Source organism: Lytechinus pictus, chromosome 9, assembly GCF_037042905.1.
Source record: "Lytechinus pictus isolate F3 Inbred chromosome 9, Lp3.0, whole genome shotgun sequence".
Lineage (NCBI taxonomy): Eukaryota > Metazoa > Echinodermata > Echinoidea > Temnopleuroida > Toxopneustidae > Lytechinus > Lytechinus pictus.
In genome coordinates this window covers 10,486,631-10,507,656 of record NC_087253.1, presented here as the reverse complement: position 1 = coordinate 10,507,656, position 21,026 = coordinate 10,486,631, and the positions used below count along the sequence as shown (strand labels likewise).

General features: G+C 37.1%; 1 protein-coding gene across 3 annotated transcripts; it reads left to right on the top strand.

Moving 5' to 3' along the window:
• The first annotated feature begins 11,853 nt into the window (after positions 1-11,853).
• Positions 11,854-19,888, top strand: LOC129267775 (serum amyloid A protein-like). Of its 3 annotated transcripts, none has more exons than XM_064104308.1 (5): positions 11,854-11,962; positions 12,671-12,832; positions 13,811-13,893; positions 17,689-17,799; positions 18,293-19,888. In XM_064104308.1, the coding sequence occupies exons 2-5, from the start codon at positions 12,698-12,700 to the stop codon at positions 18,432-18,434; spliced, it is 471 nt and encodes a 156-aa protein (XP_063960378.1). In that variant the 5' UTR covers positions 11,854-11,962; positions 12,671-12,697; the 3' UTR covers positions 18,435-19,888. The 3 variants fall into 3 exon arrangements, with proteins under 3 accessions (XP_063960378.1, XP_063960376.1, XP_063960377.1); XM_064104306.1 differs by having other exon boundaries at positions 17,671-17,799; XM_064104307.1 differs by having other exon boundaries at positions 11,933-11,962; positions 12,674-12,832; positions 17,671-17,799.
• The last annotated feature ends 1,138 nt before the right edge of the window (positions 19,889-21,026 follow it).

The window sequence follows — 21,026 nt, the reverse complement described above, 5'->3', positions numbered from 1 at the left end:
GCGATGGCGACATCAGTGGCCGAGATCTCAAGGAAGGGCATAATGCGCCCCCCCCCCCCCCCGTTATTGACCTGAATCAAAATATCCCTGATATCTTTAGGTAAACATACATGACAAGCATATATTATGTTCATGATCTGCCTTGTGGATTCGGTATGCAATGAAAACGTGTGAATAAAGCTTTTGCATGAACTAACTTAAAAAGTTTAAGCATATACTTGAAAAGTGTTATTTGAAAATATCACAAAGCTATATCATACATAAAACGTCCTATACAAGTGGCAAAATATTCAATAATTAAACAATATTGCTACAAAGATTTTTTTTTATACAATAGACCAATCAAAAGCCAATCAAACGTTATTGCAAGTTGAAAATGGGGAGAACTTGAATCCCTCCTGTGGTGGCGCCCTTTATTGTGGCGCAGAGTGGATTGTTCCTGTCCCATGCTCCTCGTATGGCTTCCCAGGCTCGATCAAACAAGTTTAGTGACTCCCCTCTGCCCAGACCACCATCCTGCGGACCACTGATCTGTATATAAAGGACAGGGAGGTAAGAATCACGAGCCTGCGTGTGGGTAATTAGAGCCCCCCCCCCCTCCTCCTAGCTGTTATACTACCACCTCCTAGTTGACTACTAGATGTTTTCATTTCTTTGATTATTAATCTCCTTGGTGTATTTTATACAAGCCATACCTTGGCTTTTGCGATGTTTTTTATCAAGAGTTTTTAATTGATTTGGAAATAAATTTTACCTTAACCTAGCAGGGAAGTAATAGATAGAGCTAGTTTGCTCTTTCAGCATGTTCAGGACATTACGGACATTCACTCGGTCACTTCATAACTTATTGTTTGTTCGACATTTTTCAAATTTTCACAATCTGCTTGTCTGTTTTTATTTCTTTTTCCTCTTAAAACATTTTTGAAAATTTCGGTTGGAGTTGCCTTTAAGAAAATTTAAAGCAAAGAACGAAAAGTTTATTACTTTTTGAAGGTTTATCAGTTAATTTACGAATTTACATGATATTTGATCCACGATTGTTACTATCAACTCACATGATGAGTCTGAAAAGTTGATTCTAGACAAATGAGTTGCCCATCAGCTGAGTAGAAAAGGGTAAGAAGTAACAATGGGAGTTGCACTCCATTATTGTATCTAAGCCATAACGGCCAGTACTTCCGTTAGTAAAAAGCAAAACATGTAAAAATTGCTCATCTTACCTCAATATCCCCTGTGACTTCCCATCGATCTCCCGGACAGTTCACGAACTCGGAACTAGTATGACCAGTGAGCCAGGTTGTTGATGGCGCCACCAGGAGGCCTGACATTAGAAAGGCAGCCACTATTATAAAAGTGTTCATCTTTGATCGTAGGTAGCTATACACCTGCTGGAATAGATACGTATCTACAAGCTATGGAAATTCACACGATGTTTTTACTCCCAAAAAACCTCTGTACATAAAAAAATATCAAAATATATCAGATATATTTTACTATTTTCCGAACAGTGTTTAATAATAATAATAATAATATAGGTATATTTACCCAGGGTAGCCACTTCAGTTTCGAAAAACTGTTCTACCAGCGGGCTCTGCTATTATTATTACCCCGGCTTTTAGCTGAGCTACCTAGGAGCTCAAGCATTCAAGGAATTTCTTCCTTCCGGTTACCCATTCACCTCACCTGGGTTGAGTGCAGCACAATGTGGATGAGTATCTTGCTGAAGGAAATTACGCCATGGCTGGGATTTGAACCAACGACCCTCTGTTTCAAAGTCAGAAGATTAATCCACTGGGCCACAACGCTCCACATATTCTTTTAGTTATCTTTTATTGATTTATTTATCTATCTAATTTTTTTCTGGGGGGCTTAATGTTCAACCTCGTTTCCAAAGTAGCGTGAAGATAATATATAGGCCCTACTGAAGATTCGGTGAGAGCAAAATGGCAGAGTTACAGTTGAATTTCGTTACCTCACCGATGGTTGCAACGTTCACTGTAAACTGGCATCTTCAAACAAACAATATTAATTGCGCAATTGTTATGAAAGCAGGAAGAGCTGTTTTAAAACGATATGCACATTTTACATATGCGTACAGTGGCGTAACTACGGGGGGGCATGGGGGGGCACGTGCCCCCCCAATCGGCTGGCCAAAAAAAAAAAAAAAACGGGAGAAAGAGAAAGAGAGGGAGAAAGTGATAGAAACGTAGTGGGAAGGAAGAACTTATTGTTAATTATGTTATATTATAATTATGTTATGTTATATTACATTAAAATAAAAAAAATCATAACTTTATGAAACATAATTTGCTCAGGGCCTATGTCTTCATTGTTCCTGATGCTCGCATTGTCTGTTTAACGAGATATATAATCCTGTTGTACTAAAACCTCCCGTTTTCAAGTCAATATACACCAAATATATTTCCTCGCACTTCGAATTATTATTGTTTTATGTAGTAAGATATCATTTTAATGTCTTAATATGAAACATTTCCCGTCCGTGCTTACGTTCGCATTAGTGGATTAGTGAGATATGTCTGCTCTTCATGAATTCCTAAAATCAGTCCTTAAAATGTCCCTTTTTCTGATCTGCATATCAAAAATTACAGCGTGCGCTCGCATCATTTGGTTAGTGAAATACGCATGGTCTACTTGAATTCCTACAAACAAGCCTTAGAATGCCCCTCTTCAGGTGTGAATTTCCTCATTTTTCTCCTCGCGCTTCGCGCTCGCAATATTTGACTATTGAGATGCGTATGATAATCATGACTACAATGACTACAAAAAGTATGTCTTTAGGTGTAATTCTAACAAAATCAGCATGCGCTTGGCACTCGCATTAGATGACTATTGTGAGATATGTGTATTCTTAATGGATTCTTAAAAAAAATAGTCCTTAAAATATCCATGTTTGGGGTCAATATATACAAAAATTTCAGCTCGCGCTTCGCGCTCGCTTCATTTGGTTAATGAAAATTCGTATGGTCTTCGTGAATTCCTACAAACAAGCCTTAAAATGTCCCTATTCAGGTCTGAATTTCCTAAATTTTCAGCTCGGGCTTCACGCTCGCAATATTTGATTAGTGAGATGCGCATGTTAATCATGATTACAATGACTACACGTGCTTTATGTGTTTGGATGCATATAATTCTAACAAAATCAGCAAGCGCTTGGCACTCGCATTAGATTACTATGGTGAGATATGTTTACTCTTAATAGATTCCTAAAATATAGTCCTTAAAATGTCCGTTTGGGGTCAATATATACAAAAATTTCAGCTCGCGCTTCGCGCTCGCATTGTTTGTTTAGCGAGACAGGTACACATCATGATTACAAAAATTTGCTTATAATGTCCCTTTTATAAGTCTGAATATCAAAAATTTTCAGCTCGCGCTCGCATTATGTGATCAGTGACATACATATCCGTTTAATGACACTGTCCTTAAAATGTCTCTATTAGGTCAGCATACCTAGCAACTGAGCGCGCGAAGCGCGCTCACTAGGTGACTCAAAATTTTTGTTGGTGCCCCCCCAATGCCGTGACCCACGGTACGCCACTGTATGCGTATACTCTAAAGGTCTTCAAAATTACCCAGCACTATATCATTATTTAATCAACAGGGCATATATTGCCTCATAAAAGGCAGAGACTAGAAAACGTTGCCGAAGCAAATCTCGCCATTTCGTCGATTTTGTAAAAAAACAAACAAAGTAATTACTGTTTATTGATTTTGTGACAAAATCACTACCGTCGATTGACTTTATAACATAGTAAGTACGTTCGATTGACAAAATAATACTAGTGGACGCAGTAGCGTACAGAGGGGGGAGGGGCTTGCCCCCCCCCCAAAAAGAATATATATTATATATACAACCAAAAAAAGAGAAAAGGAAAGAGAGAAGGGTAAAATATGATTTCTGAATATTGTGTAAAAATTAATGACAAAATTGTACTCGGGTAATAAAATTTTTGCTTACTCGCTCGCAACTTTTTAAATGAATTTTTGCCAGATACGCCATATCACGCCCCCTTAACTTTTTGGCATGTTACGCCACTCGGCGGACGCCTTGTTTGAGTTGTTGAGAGTATTTAACAACGCCACATAATGTTCTTCGTCGGAAAACATGCAGACCTTGAACAACATTCTTCCTGAATCGCGATTTTACATATCAACGAATGAAAAAAATTATGGATAACATGGAAAGAATCTTACCTGTTAGCAACCTGTGAAGTAAATCTGGAGTGGAATGAAGTCTGAAACAAAATGGCCGAAATTTCGTTTGATTTATTGGCTGGTAACCTGGGCCCGTATTCCATAAACGAGATAAGCATGCTTAAGTCAAAAATCTAAGCATTTTGTCTTAGTTTTCTGTCTAAGACAAAATTCTTAGCCAAAACGCGTATTCCATAAAGAATTGGCTAAGAATTTTGTCTAAGAATTTGGCTAAGAATTTTTGCGCGACTAAGACAGATTTAGGATGAATGGCTAAGTAACTTTTCTTAAATATGCAGAGTCTGTATTTCATAAATTATACATGGCTAAGAATTTTGCCCTAACTTTAAGACAGTTGTGAGTTGTCTTAATTGCTTTAAGACAACGTTTAAATCCAACAAATCATGGCCATTTTTTTTTAGAATTTATACCTATATTGCATTTCGAGCTACTTCCTCAGTTTTTAACCGATTTTCATGAAATTTGGAACACACATTGGTCTTAAGGTAAGGAGGTGTAAGAATTTTTTTTTTGCTTTTTCAGAAATTGTGTTGCCATGGTAACAGTATATTATGGCCAAAATTTAAAATTTAGATTACTTCATCGGTTTTCTACCAATTCTCATGAAAGTTGGCTCACACATTGGATTTGAGGAAAAGATGTGCAAGACACAATTTTGCATGTGTCGGAAATTGTGTTGCCATGGTAACAGTATATTATGGCAAAAATTATGTATAAATCTTGCTATTCCAACTACTTCCTCAGTTTTTAACCAATTCTCATGAAATGTGGCACAAACATTAGTCTTGATGTGAAGATGTGCAAAACATATTTTATGCCTATATACAAAAATTGCATTGCCATGGTAACAACATATTAAATAATGAAAATTAGGTGAAAAATTTGTGGTTTTAACAAGTTTACAATATTTCAACCACTTCTCATGATGTTTGCCACAGACATAAGTCTTGAGGTAAAGATGTGCAAGACACATTTTCGCATGTGTCGGAAATTGTGTTGCCATGGTAACGGTATATTAGGGCAAAAATTATGTAAAAATCTTGCAGTTCCAACGACTTCTTCAGTTTTTAATCAATTATCATGAAATGTGGCACAAACGTTAGTCTTGATGTGAAGATGTGCAAAGTATATTTCATGCCTTTATAAAAAATTGCGTTGCCATGGCAACAAATAAAATAACAAAAACTAGATGAAAATCTTGTAATTTGAATTACTTTATCAGTTTTCAACTGGTCAATTCTCCTAAAATGTTGGCGCACACAATAGTCTTGAGTTGAAGATGTCTAAGATATACTTTTGCCTGTATCAGAATTCGTGTTGCTATGGTAACAACATATTATATAAAGAAATTAGGTGAAAATCTTGTGGTTTGAATCCCTTTATTAGTTTTACCAATTCTTATAAAAGTTGGCTCACACATTGATTTTGAGGTGTAGATCTGCAAGATATATATTTGAAAATTTGTTGCCATGGTAACAGCATATCAGATCAACAAATGTGTAAACAGCATGATGTGTATTGAACTACTTCTTCATTTTATGACATTGGCCTATATGTCCATGAAATGTAGGTTTTGAGCTAAAATAATCTGCAAGACACATTTTCTCATTCATCAAATTATGTGTTTGTATGATAACTACATGTATACGCCAAAAAAGATTAAGACAATGGTCAATGCTAACTTTTGTTTGGCTACATAGAGAACTACATGTAGCTGAGGGCTTAGTTCTAGTTTTTTTTTTTTTTTTTTTTTTTTGGGGGGGGGGGCTAGACCTCAAGATTTCGAACTACAGCCCCTAGTTTAGATCTAAGCCTAGATCAAGATTCTTTAGTCCTAGAAATAACCCAATGCTAGATCCCTAGCCTACTTCCTTTCTCAGGCCTAACGTTAGATGAGTAGAACTAGACTAGATCTAGCCTACATTTACTATTTTTAGATCTAGAATCTACATTGAGATAGAGTCTACAAGTCTCTAGATCTACACCTATTACTATGACCCTATGTACACCTAGATTGGTATAGTTCTAGATCTAGATAGGGTCTAACTTTTAGTCTAAGTGAGTAAGTCATTTAGTCTAGATCTAGGCCTAGGTTAGAGATTTCTAGATCAAACAGTAGACTAGATCAGCCAGTCCTAACGTTAGGGCTACCGGATAGGCTAGAAATAAAATCTAGAATGAATAGAAGAAAGCACAGGCTAGGCCGCCTAGGCCCTAGATCTAAATTCTTATATAAATCTAGGCCCTAGTCTAGACTGAGCTGTTGCCAGTGTTGGTCTAGGTTTAGGCCTGTTTTCTAGTCCTGGAAACCTAGATCTAAACAAGTCCTCAAAATGTATAAAATAAAAACTCCAAACAAACAGATGGACCTAAAGCAGGAGTAGATCTAGATAGATGTCTAGACTACTACTAGTACTAGGACTAGATCTAACTTTAGGCATAGTTGGCAAGCAATGCATAGCGATATATCTAGCACTGTTGACAGGAATAACTGTCGTTTCTGGGGATTTATTTAAAAGTTTCTGACATTTACTGTCATATCACATTGGTGAGACTAGGCCAACGTAACATTAGACTGTTTAGTGTCGTACTCGTAATACTAAAATAGCGGAACAACCAAAATACAGTCGGAGACTGAAGCTTTTGGTCTAAGTCAGATCTATTCTAGACCTACATGTAGATCTAGATAGATCTATCCCTGTCTTAAGGCTAAGCCAGGCTAAGTCCTGCATGTTCTAGGCCTAGACCAATACTAATATAGGTCTATCGTTAGATCTAGGCCTAGTATGTAGCTTCAGTCTCAGTTGCTCCACTAGGCACTACGGCACTAGACTAACAAAGTTACGTTTTGCTTCAGCCTTCAGGAAAGTAAAAAGTAAAAACAATGTTCAATTCTCCTCCAAACAGACGGATATTAGTTGTAGATCTTGGGCCTAGGCTAGATCTAGGCCTAATGTTAGACCCAAGACTAGTCTCAAAAGTTACAAATGTTTTCCCTTAGACCTAGGCCTAGGTCTACTTCAACTGAAGTAGAATAAAGATGTCGAGAGGAATCTACCCTATCCCATTTAGATCTTGACAAACAATACATGAAAAGTAATGAATGGGACTGATACATAAAAAACTGTGCAAGTCACTCGGTTTGGGATTGAAATGTTTTGGTAATTAACAAAATATAGAATACTCTGAATAAAGAATTCTTACCATATATGGGTGATGAATGCTCTTCTTTTACTACAATAGTTGTAATTAGTTTCAATAAAATCAAACTTGTTAAGAAAAAACAACTTCAATGACATTTTTGCTATTTTGTTGCAGTCACCCCTGCAGCAGTTTAGAAGGTCATAGAATTTGACTTTGAGACTTTGGCTTAGCCATATCGTCTGACTTGAGACAAATGTCTTAAAGTTTATAGAATATCGTTAGGGAAGATTTCTTAGACAAGCAAAATGCTAAGACAAATTGCTAAGACTTAAGCAAAAAGCTTATCTCGTTTATGGAATACGGGCCCAGAACCTTAAATCTTGTATTTTCCGAGTCTATCCCCTCTAAAAGTGTACAAGATGATGATGTCTGGACACCAACTCAGTTGCATGGACCTAGGTCCATGATCAAACCGCTCCGGAGAATCATAATAAGATCACGTTGCAATGCGAGAACTATTCTCCGATTGGCTAGGACATGGAGTGTATGGGGTTACATAATATCTTTGTTTTCTACTTTGTTATTAGCTTCATATAATAGTTAAGATCCAATGTCTTCTTTTTGATGTTGTATTCATTGGCTTTCCATTTCCACCGGAACTCAATCTTGGATTGATAATTTCAGGGCCTATGTCCCCTCCTTAAGTCCAAATTAAGGATGTTGTCCGAGAAACTAAGTGAGCTGATTAAACCATTCCAACAGATCATTACAGCAAATTTTGCAACCATGAAGGGTTTCTGTTTAGTTGACACGGACGTAAGATGTATGGGGTTACATACCTTTTAAATATCCTGTTCCTTTAAAATTGATATTTTTTAATTTGCAGTTCTGTTTCCCCGTGAATATTTTTTTTAAATGTAGTTCTGTTTCCCAGTAGATTTTTTTTTTTCAATTTGTAGTTCTGTTTCCCCGTAGATATTATTTTAATATGTAGATCTGTTTCCCAGTAGATTTTTTTTTTCAATTTGTAGTTCTGTTTCCCCGTAGATATTATTTCAATATGTAGATCTGTTTCCCATAGCTTACTCACCAAGTTTATTTCAGCAGATTTAAAGATAAAGTTTATTTTGGCCAGTTTCTAATTAGGCATCGATAGGCCCGTTGAAAACAAAACATTGAAAATATACGTTTGAAGCTCAATGATAAACATGATAAATGGGGCATATCATCTCACGAGAAACTTCTTAAACGACCCTCCACATAATTATTCCCACACCAAGAACCGGAATCATGAAGAAGTCCTTTCAATATTATGGCTGTTCCTCTGAAATCAACCTTTTACTTAAGAAAATTCTACTTCCCTTACGCATTTAAAACTAAATGTGAAATTATTTCCGTTAAAGCTCTACTTTATTCCCCGGCTGCTTGTTTCTTCTGCATGTTCCACCTTGTTTTATATAACTAGTAGTGAATTTCTTATTTAAGTAATCATCAACAAACTGTGAAATGTAGGGCAAGTTATTAGAATCAAACTGCAGTGGTACGGGTGTACCCCAGGGTACCAAATTTGGTCCCAGTTTATCTTTGAAAATGGCATATAACGCCTGAATGACTATGTAAATGACTAATAACCATAGTACAGTGCAGAATAAATGTTTAAATTCCACAAATACAATATAAATTTGAATGACTTGAATCATGGACTTCTTGGAATGGGATGAAACTCAATGCATCGAAATGTATACAATATCAATAAACAATACCTGAACCCATGATGTAAATACTGTCAAAATCCTAGGATTTATAATTCAGAATAATTTAAAATGGATTGTTCATGTGACTGAAATGATGAAAAAGGCAATAGGATAGTATATATGCTAAGAAGAATAACAGTTCATATTCTTGCTGATATTGAAGGGTACTAAAGGCCAGTACTAGAATTTTGTGCGCCTCTTTCCGTTGCTTCTTTTACATTTAAACAGATCAAACTAAAAGGTCAAGTCCACCCCAGAAAAATGTTGATTTGAATAAATAGAGAAAAATCAAACTAACATAACGCTGAAAATGTCATCAAACTCGGATGTAAAATAAGAAAGTTATGGTATTTCAAAGTTTCGCTATTTTTCACAAAACAGTGTAATGCGCAACTCAGTGACATGCAAATGAGTCAGTCGATGATACCCATCACTCACTATTTATTTTGTTTTTTATTGTTTGAATTCTACAATATTTCATTTTTTTACAGATTTGACAATGAAGACTAACTTGACTGAACCATATAGGATTCAACGATGCTATTTCCACATGTTCAGGGAGGAATTAATAATTGGATCACTTGACAATGAGTAGAAGATTTGAATATCTCATATAATAAAATACAAAAGAAATAGTGAGTGGATGACGTCATACTCTCATCATTTGCATACCAGCCAGGATGTGCATATAACTGTTTTGTGAAATTAAGCGAAACTTTAAAATGTCATAATTTTCTTATTTTACATCCGAATTTGATGAAATTTTTAGTGTTATGCTTGTTGGATTTTTCTTTTTTATTCAAATCAACTTTTTTGGTCCCAGTTTATCTTTGAAAATGACAAATAACGCCTGAATGACTATGCAAATGACTAATAACCATAGTACAGTGCAGAATAAATGTTTAAGTTCCACAAATACAATATAAATTTGAATGGCTTGAATCATGGACTTCTTGGAATGGGATGGAACTCAATGCATCAAAATGTATACAATATCAATAAACAATACCTGAATTCATGATGTAAATTCTGTCAAAATCCTAAGAAATAATTCAGAATAATTTAAAATGGATTGTTCATGTGACTGAAATGATGAAAAAGACAATAGGATAGTATGTATGCTAAGAAGAATAACAGTTTATATTCTTGCTGATATTGAAGGGTACTAAAGGCCAGTACTATAATTTTGTGCGCCTCTTTCCGTTGCTTCTTTTACATTTAAACAGATCAAACTAAAAGGTCAAGTCCACCCCAGAAAAATGTTGATTTGAATAAATAGAGAAAAATCAAACTAACATAACGCTGAAAATGTCATCAAACTCGGATGTAAAATAAGAAAGTTATGGTATTTTAAAGTTTCGCTATTTTGCACAAAACAGTGTAATGCGCAACTCAGTGACATGCAAATGAGTCAGTCGATGATGTCCATCACTCACTATTTCTTTTGTTTTTTATTGTTTGAATTCTACAATATTTCATTTTTTAACAGATTTGACAATGAAGACTAACTTGACTGAACCATATAGGATTCAACGATGCTATTTCCACATGTTCAGGGAGGAATTAATAATTGGATCACTTGACAATGAGTAGAAGATTTGAATATTTCATATAATAAAATACAAAAGAAATAGTGAGTGGATGACGTCATACTCTCATCATTTGCATACCAGCCAGGATGTGCATATAACTGTTTTGTGAAATTAAGCGAAACTTTAAAATGTCATAATTTTCTTATTTTACATCCGAATTTGATGAAATTTTTAGTGTTATGCTTGTTGGATTTTTCTTTTTTTATTCAAATCAACTTTTTTGGGAGTGGACTTGTCTTTTAATGAAAGTGGCCAGAAAAGAGCGTTTGGAAAATATGAGAATTAAATTATACATCAAATGATATGGCTCTAAATACTTTGAATTTGACAACACTTGAAACTCGAAGAGAAAAACCTGTCATAGATTCCACTTTAAATTTAGAAATACATCTAATACATACAAATACACCTCTATGTAAACACATTTTACAACTGAAAGAGTTACCGGCGTAATAAAACTGAAATAAATGAATAAAAATCAGGAACTAGTATAGCGTTGGGCTGTTGTACTTCAGCAGTCAGCTTATCATACTTTCTCATATCGCAACATACACACAAAGTGTATATTATAGACACAATGTCTACAGGGAAAAGAAATAGGGAAGCAGAACTGCAAATCAAAAATGATATCCATGTCAAAGGAAGAACAAACGAAGCTTCTACATCTCAACTTTAATTAGGCCTACATGTAGCTAACAGGAAATTGAAATATATATATGTAACCGAATACACCTCATGTCCGTGTCAACTAAAACGCAACCCTTCATAGTTGCAAAATTCGCTGTAATATTGTTCATAATTTGTTGGAAGAGTTTAATCAGCTCGTCTAGTTTCCGGAAAACATCATTTGCACTTTTGGAGGGGACTGGCCCTGAAGATGTCAATCCAAGATTGAGTTCCGGTGGAAAGCCAAAACAAGAACGAAAAGAAGCCATCGGATCTTAACTTTTATTTGAAGCTAATAAGACAGATATATGTAACCCCATACACTTCCTGTCCTAACCAAATGAAGAAGATTCCTCGGATAGAAAGTGATCTGACCATAATTTATTTTTTTAGCAGTAATAACAGCTTAGCTGGTGTCCGGACATCTTACTATTACTTTAAGAGAAGACAGGCACCAAAAATACTAATTCAAGATTGAGTTCCGGTTGAAAGTCAATAAAACAACGGACTTTTGGCCATTCTGTTTCAAACTTCATCCCAGTCCAGATTTACTTCACAGGCTGCTAGCAGGTAAGATCCTTTCTATGTTATCCATAATTGCTTATTCGTTGAAATGTAAAATCAGGTCTGCCTTTCAGGGTCTGTATCTGGTCGAAGAACATTTGCAGTTGTACGTGCGCTCAATAGCTACTAGGGGGCAGGTCAACGCCAGGAAAGGGCGCAGAATGCAAAGAAAAAAAAACAAATATAGGCCTATTCTTTGTGTCCCTTCCTCAACCTATCCGGACATTCCTGAACCTTGTGTTGTCGATATGATTGTCGTTCCTAAACCATCATCATTCCTTATGTTCATATAGTACGTTCTTGGCACCTGTTTTCATTTTCCAGAAATGATCATGGATTGAGGTTCCGCAACTTTCTTTAATGATTTCCCAGGTGGGTGTTTCATAAAGCCGTTCGTAAAGTTACGAACGACTTTACGCACGACTGGAACCTGTTCTTAGGTCATAACTCAATTACATAGGGATGTCGCATAGCACAAGAAAGAATCACCAGTCGTGCGTAAAGTCATTCGTATCTTACGAACAGCTTTATGAAACACCCACCAGGACACTACCTGGGCAATATTGGAAACGATGGTGAACATTCAGAAAAAAAAATACACTGTTCTGCGAAATTGTGAAATGTGTCTTTATCATTTTTTTTAGGGGAAGGGGGGGGCTTACCAGTTATGTAGGGTGAACTTACGTGGTTTGTCGATTTGTATTTGCTTATTAGCAGGTCTGTAGATACCAACGATCAAAGATGGACACGTCTATAATAGTGATTGCCTTTCTAATGTCAGACCTTCTGGTGGCGCCATCTACAGCTACCTGGCTCAGTTCCGAGTACTACAGGAACTGTCCGGATCATCTGTTGGAAGACATGAGGGAAATTGAGGTAAGATGAGCCATTTTTACATGTTTGGATTCTTACTTACGAAAGTACTACCATTATGGCTTAGATACAGTAATCTAGTGAAACTAGTGCGTGCGCGTGTGTGTGTGTGTGTGTGTGTGAAAATTTCACTCGGTTGCCACGCGCTCTCGCATAATATTTTTTCAGGGCGGTGTGGCTGCGCATCAGAGTGGTCTCTCACGTACACTATGCTGCTAACGATATTCTATTTTGGGGTATTGCATAAACCAACGTCGAAAATTTATGAAGCCCCCAACATCAGTGTGGTCTCTCACGTACACTATGCTGCTAAATAATAATTACTTAGTCCAGAACCACGCCTGTCTTTGTTCCAAGTGACGGAGTAAAGGTCCGTCATGACCTGAAATTGCAGGCTAGCTTTTATCCATTATTTTCCTATTAACAGCTACAAGACCAGCACGGTTGAAGGCAAACTTATAAGTTCAATGATTTCGGAGTAATCTCTTGGGAACAGGTGACTGGTCTCGAAATCGAGAAATACAAAGCTAATGATTATAAATCCTGTTGCACTATCCATGGTGAACTGATGTTAGGGGGCTGCTCTGATTATCCACAGGGATCCAGGATTTTCCAAAGGGGGGGGCAAATTTTTCGAAGGAAAAAATTTGACAAGCCAAAACAAAAAAAGGTCTTCAACTACAAATAAAGGATATTTCGTACCCGAAAAAAATTGACAACCTAAAAAAAAGAAAGGTTTTCAACCACAAATTAAGGATATTTCGTTTTTCGTTCCAGAAATTTGTTGACAAGCAAAAAAAATGGTCTTCACTTTCAAAAAAGGGGGCACGCCTCTGTTTACATGGCATTTGTACATTACAAATTTTATGCTTCTCAAAAGGGGGGGCACGTGCCCCCTGTGCCCCCCCCCCCCCCTCCCCTCCCTCTGGATCCGCGCCTGCACATGCAGACTCATGATTTTCACCTCACTTTCCCCTACAGGCCAGCGGTCCGCAGGAAGGTGGTTGGATTGATCGCGGCCGGGAGGCCATTCAAGGGGCATGGGACATGATTCGAGCTTACAGGTAGGTCATGTAGGTGCTAACAAACAATTTATGTCTCCGACGAACAAAAAAGGTAGCTGTTCACGGAGTCGCATCTTTGCATTTAAAGGACAAGTCCTCCCCAATTCGAATAAAAATACAAAAATACAACAAGCATAACACTGAAAATTTCATCAAAATCAGTTGTAAAATAAGAAAGTTATGACATTCTAAAGTTTCGCTTAATTTCACCAAACAGTTATATGCACATCCTGGGGAGCGTTTCATGAAAGGACTTGTCGGAAGTTTTATCCGACAAGTCCCATTTTTCCGACAGTAACCATAGTAACTGTGCCTCTCGGCCAATCAAATTCAAGGAAAGATGTCAGATCTGACAACTTGTCGGATGAAAATGTTGATGAAACGCTCCCAAGGTCGATATGCAAATGAGGAAACTGATGACGTCATCCACTCACTATTTCTTTTGTATTTTATTATATGGAATATGAAATATTTTGATTTTCTCCTCATTGTCAAGTGAAACAACGATTAATTCCTCACTGAACAGGTGTAATTAGCTTTGTTTAATATTATATGGCTCAGTCAAGTTAGTCATTATTGTCAAATCTGTAAAAATTGAAATATTGTATTATTCAAACAATAAAAAACAAAAGAAATAGTGAGTGATGGACATCATCGACTCTCTCATCTGCATGTCACCAAGCTGTGCATAACACTGTTTTGTGAAAAATAAGCGAAACTTTAAAATGCCATATAACTTTTTTATTTTACATGCGATTTTGATAAAATTTTCAGCGTTACGCTTGTTTGATTTTTCTCTTAACATTCAAATCAACGTTTTTCTGGGGTGGACCTGACCTTAAAGTAATCAGTAACGTTGGACACCTCAGTAATTGTCTTACTGTTTTAATTGTACCTCTTGACCATCTGCTTCACTAACCCCAATTGGTGAGATGCATAAAAAGTAGCATTTAAAATCAAATGATTTAAGCAAAAGCAATAGCTAAAACTTAAACTAAAAGCATTAAAACCTTTAACTAACTACCAATAAATCTATATATGACCACACCAGAGAAGTATTGAGACAACACCAGTTTGGAATCAAACCGATGCTGTTTTAATACTAGTTGGTGTTGTATAAACACCTATCTGGTGTTAGACCAAAACGAAACTGGTGTTGTTTTACACTTCTCTGGTGTGGACATATATAGATTCCGGACTGGTGTTAAATCAACGCCAGAGATTTTGCAGTGTATTTACATATTCGAAATAATGACACTACAATGCTCAATGACCTGTGCACCTGCCATGTTCCTCTTTTTTATTTTCAGTTTTATTGCACCATCCTTCTCTCCATCCCTCTTTCCTTTGCCTCTTTTTTCTCCTTATTATAATTTTATACTTTTAATTTATCATTATTATTAATGTTATTGTTTAAATCACTTTCTCTTTTTTGTAGTCGCTTATTTGCTTTATTTTGATTTACATGACTTAATTTAGCTCGTCTTCGTCTCCATTATTGTATAGCTTTGTTAATTAGTATTGAAACTAAGTTTAGGGACTTGCCTTTTATACAAGCATTGCTTTTCTTGGCAAATCCCTCCTTTCAGTTCCATTTATCTGCTATATTTGTTTTGAAACGTCATTGAACTGTCTATATTGTTTTGAATATGTACTATTACTTCGATTGTATTTTGTTTATTTTGTTGAACGGAAATAAATAAATCTAAACCTAATATTAATCTACCCAAGCAAAACATCATTCTTCAGCAATGGCTTTTTTTTTTTGCAATTTGCATAACACCTTGCTAGTGCTTGAACTCTTTTCTTGCCTTCAGAAAGCAATTGATGAAGGTGGGACTCGAACACAAAGGTGTGGCAGTGCAAATTACCGCTTCTTTCCTACACTGCAAAAACTCCGGTGTTGATTTAACACCAGCCCGGAATCTATATATGTCCACACCAGAGAAGTATTGAAACAACACCAGTTTGAAATCCAACCGATGCTGTTTTAATACTAATTGGTGTTGTATAAACACCTATCTTGTGTTAGACCAAAACGATACTGGTGTTGTTTAACACTTCTCTGGTGTGGACATATATAGATTCCGGGCTGGTGTTAAATCAACACCAGAGTTTTTGAAGTGTATACTCTTCTTTTCCTTAGACATGGTGTCAATCTAAATCGTTTCTTTTTGATAAATTTATAAATATAAATTTATATATATAAACCAAATGTCATATATATATATATATATGACATTTTTGAGAGCTATGCTCCTTTTAAAATCTACGATTTTATTTTTACGGCATTTACTAAACCTTTTGTGATTATTTTATATATATATATATATATATATATATATATAAGTATATATATATATATATAAATATATATATATATATATATATATATATATATATATGTATATATATATATATAAACCAAATGTCATATATAATATATATATATATGTGACATTTGGTTTGCACTTATTAGGAAGAAAACAAGTACATGTAGGTTACGGTACACCTTGGAGTTCTCTCTCAAATGTATATATTTTGCACTGCACACCTAAACCTGGCCATACACACATGCCAAATAAACCAACTGCAAGAATCTTCAATCCTGAAGGAGGCAGATTTAACCTGAAGAAGAAGAAGAAACATGATTAAAAAACGCGAATACGCTGATCAAGTAAACGCTCAAGCTGCTCTGACCGAGCTTGAAAAAACCCAAGCAAATGCTTAAACGCACCAGCGAAATTCTCGCTTTATCAGCATACGGTTTGTAGCAATAGCTTAACCGTGGTCAAGGATATGCTAGCAGTCAGTTAGCGATTGCTTAAACTTATTTTTATGCATACGGAATCAAGCAAAAGCCTAGCAAAAGCAATCGCTACTTTTTATGCATCTGACCCATTATGTTTGTCAGTCTGAGCAATTCACTTTTGGAGGCTAAACAAGTTCGTCAAAAAGGCGGGAATTCATGGGCGCCTGCTACGGCCGCATGGGCGGAAATCGCAGGAGGGACAGGGAGGACGTGTCCCCCCTACTCCAAATAGAAGGGGGGACACAATATCAAATGTCCCCCTACTATTTTTGGTCTTTTATGATGGTAAGAAATACATCATTCAAAATCGAAATAAAACATGTATTTTGGGACTAGATGACCTTACTTTTGGGATGATAACCTTCATTTCCCTTTTTGTTTGGCTTGTCATATTTATTTTCGTCGAAATGGCCTTAAATTTGGGATGATAACCTTTTTTTTTTGCTTGTCAATTTTTCCAGCCTCTTGTCCTCCCTACCTTTTGGGAGAGATTTCCGCCCCTGGTGTGGTGCTGTTAATTCGCTGCAGATTAAGATCATGTAGACTAATTAGACTTTATTAGTCTATTTTTTATGTATTTTTTCTTATTTTTTAGGTGAAACGTCGTAAAATAAGCTTTAGATTTGTGGTAGTAACATAACCATGCTTGTTTTTTAGATAAATCTGTTACAAGTTATACTTCTAGCTGACATGACCTATTATGTTATGTCGAATGATATGAAATATGCAAGAAATTAAATCAATTAAAATCGCCTCGCCCTGGTCGTGAAATAATGGAAAAGTACTTGCTAAGAGGAGGGAAAAGGGAACACAAAGTTACACATGAGAGTGGCTCTGAGTACAAATTAAGTCGATAATCTTTGTAAATTAAGGCAGCGGATACTGCACCGACAAAGTTCAAGAGCGCCCTCTTGAATCCTGGGAATGTATACCTTTAAAGAAAACAATACATAAAGAAATAATAGTTTGTTTTCCCCCAACAGTGACATGCGTGAGGCCAACTTCCGCGATTCTGATAAGTACTTCCACGCTCGAGGCAACTACGATGCCGCACAGCGAGGCCCCGGAGGAGCGTGGGCAGCTGGAGTCATTAGGTAATAATCATGGGACTCAAAAATATTGGAACTTATTATTTTTTTTAAGGGGGGCTGTACAGTAAAAGGTGGTCTGTGAAAAAGTAGCAATGTTTATAATGATGCGTCGTATAGGGAATTTTCGCTCAGTAAAGAAAATGGAAAGGGTGAATTATTTAATAATTTAACTCCCATGTCAAAATCGTTCATCATTATTAGATTTTTTGTATTAAAAAGGTCGCTCGCTCGCTAGCTCGCAATATTTATAAATATGTCCCTTTTCGCCATGACTGCATGGCCCTTCAAAAAATTAGAATTTTGTACGCCCTACTGCCTGCCCCCACGTACCCCCCCCCCTAAAGTCAACTAATAGAAGAAAAAAAAAACCTCACAGAGAACACTGATCGACACTCATGCTTCCTCATCTTTAAGGGTTCTTGACATCTGCCAGCTATATGACACCAGGTGGTTGAGGTATTTTGCATTTTTCTATCATTTTTGTTCCACAACACAGCGACGCACGGGAAACATGGCAAGGTGACGTCAGCGGTCGTGGAGCCGAGGATACCGCAGCTGATCAGGAGGCTAACGAGTGGGGGCGCAACGGTGGAGACCCAAACCAATATCGTCCACCCGGTCTTCCTGAAAGATACTAACCTGGTTGAAAAGCTCAAGTCGCGACACCGGCCAACACCAGCGTTTGACTTAATTAGAGAGTATTTTCATTCATATAGCCGCTCGATCTCTACAAAGCTCTAATCCCTTTGAAAATGTAAGTCAAATCACAATGGAGAGCTGATGAGAGGCTTTGTCGAAAGTTGGTGGGCCGGGATAGCAGATTATCAGAAGATTAGCACCGGACGAACAGTTGCAAATATGTCGTTGGACATATAGTCAAGACAATTACACTGCCGTTCCCAATTCACCAGCTTTCGACAAAAGCCTCTCAGCTCCTCCATCATGTGGTTTGACTTCATTTTTAAAGGAACTGGTGCGTAATTGCAGAGAGTGGCTCCGTAGTAAATGCGAAAACTCTCTACTCCCGGCAGCCCAGCGAGTCGAATCACGCTTGATGAATGTTTAATTCGTTCACATACTCTAATTAGTGTATAGTATTCCTCTTTTGAGAGCATGCTGGGTTACCGAATTACTTGGCTGTGTTAATCATGTTAATAGGGAGTTTTTACTCACCGAAGTACGAAGATCCAAGAACGTCTAAGAGCTTTGTGTCGAAACTTGAAGAACCGGCCGGAAGTGCAGTTTCGTCCTAGTTTCCGGGCTGATGAGAATCAAATTGCAGATGTATCGTTTGCCCTGAACGAAATGCCAAAACTGCCTTTTTATCCATTACTTTTCGACAAAGACTTCTTTGTTCTTTGTCATGACGGGCACTTGACACTCTGTTCTTGAATCCTCCACAGGGGCCGCGGAACGGTTTTAAAGTGGGTGAGCTGAGCCAAAAGTAGGGGGCTGACCATGCAAAAAATCCCAATCCTATGGTCATTTTTACGTTTTTGTACACGGTTTTGGAAAAAAAAAAGTGGGGGCTGAAGCCCCTCCCCCCCCCCCCCCCCCACTTCCGCGGCCCCTGCTCCATACGTCGTTAAGCGAAGACTCTAAATGTCTTTTTTGCCCGCATGTTTTCTGCCTTTTCAACTGTAAAAACTCTATGATTGGTTTATACAAAACATTGCATTCAGGTTCTCGATTACTACACTGTAAAAAAATATTTTGTAAAATTTTTACCACAACGAGGGTAATGAAGTGTCCAAAGAATTTGGGCAGTATTTTAACCAATGCGGGAAGCATATTGTTCAGTAAGGTTAAAAATAAGCAGCAATTATTTAGAATGGGCAAAATTGTCATCACACTGGATAAATAAAAATGCCGAATAAGAAATGCCCAATGTTGGTTGGACACATAATTACCCCCATAGCGCACTTTTACTCAATATTTTCTAGAGTGTATGGTATTTTATACCTCTCAAATATTTTATAATCAAAGTTCATTTCTTTATTGACCTCATGCAAAATATGTAGTCACGAGTTTTTTATTGCCTACGAAATACTAGGCAGGTCACAATATGTGTTTTTAATATTCTGTAGAAAGCTGGCCTAATATGAAATGAAAAATAAAAACATATTGGTTTCCATAATAATGTACCTGCTGTGTAATATGTTGATTACAATAAGAGACGCAAACCGAGAACGGTTGAAAGAGAGAGAGGGAGAGAGAGAGAGGGGAGGTGGGGAGGGGAGAAAAGATAGTTTGGCAGGTTTTGGAGAGAAATCAGAGGCAAGGAGAGAGGTTTCCATAAGAATGTACCTTCAGTGTAATGTTGATTACAGCAAGAGGCAAACTGATCGAGAACAACTGAAAGAGAGAGAGATAGGGGAGTGGAAGGAAGAGAAAAGAAAGAGTTTGGCAGATTTTGGAGAGAATTCAGGAGCAGGGAGAGAGGTTTACAATACCTTCAGTGTCATATTCATTACAACAAGAGGTAAACGGATCGAGAACGACTGAACGAGAAAGGGGGGTAGGGGAGTGGGAGGGAGAGAAAAATAAGTGTTTGGCAGAGAAATCAGAGGCGGGGAGAGAGGTTCCATAATAATACACCGGCAGTGTAATTACAACAAGAGAGGCAAACAGAGAACGACTGAAAGAGAGGGAGGGGTAGGGGGATTGGAAGGGAGAGAAAAGAAAGAGTTTTACAGAGAGAAAAATCAGAGGCGGAGAGAAAGGGAAAGGGAGAAAAGTAAACATTGGAAGCCAGTTGACAGGTTGAAATATGGAGAGGCAGAAAGAGAAGGAAGACTGCATGGGGCATATATATATATAAATATATATATATATATATATATGTGTGTGTGTGTGTTGTGTGTGTGTGTGAGGGTGTGGGTGTGTGCCCCCCCCCCCCCCCCCCCACCTTTGAGGAGTGATTTCAGCCATGTCAGCACCCTCACTGAAAAATCGTTCCCAGGGCCCTGCAAAACTGTTAGCGGAAACATATAACCAATTAGGATCACGCGATTCCAAAACTACTTTCTAAACATGCCACTTTTCAGTATTATTTTCAAGTTCACATGCCATCGTGTCTTTTAAGATAATCTATATACCAATCCTCATTATTTCTCCCCTTATTCTCTCCCACTTTCCATTTCCCTTTCTGTTTTTATCTCAACTTATCTTTCTCCCCCCCCCCCCCCTCGGCTTTCTCTTTCTCTATTATCACCCCATCTCCCTCCCTA

Bases quoted from the DNA above. Each gene is read 5' to 3' on its own strand.
- LOC129267775 (XM_064104306.1), top strand. From the start codon at position 12,698: ATGGACACGTCTATAATAGTGATTGCCTTTCTAATGTCAGACCTTCTG. The intron at 13,894-17,670 runs GTAGGTCATGTA...AAGAAATAATAG, and splicing joins GACATGATTCGAGCTTACAG to TTTGTTTTCCCCCAACAGTG. The intron at 17,800-18,292 runs GTAATAATCATG...TCCACAACACAG, and splicing joins TGGGCAGCTGGAGTCATTAG to CGACGCACGGGAAACATGGC.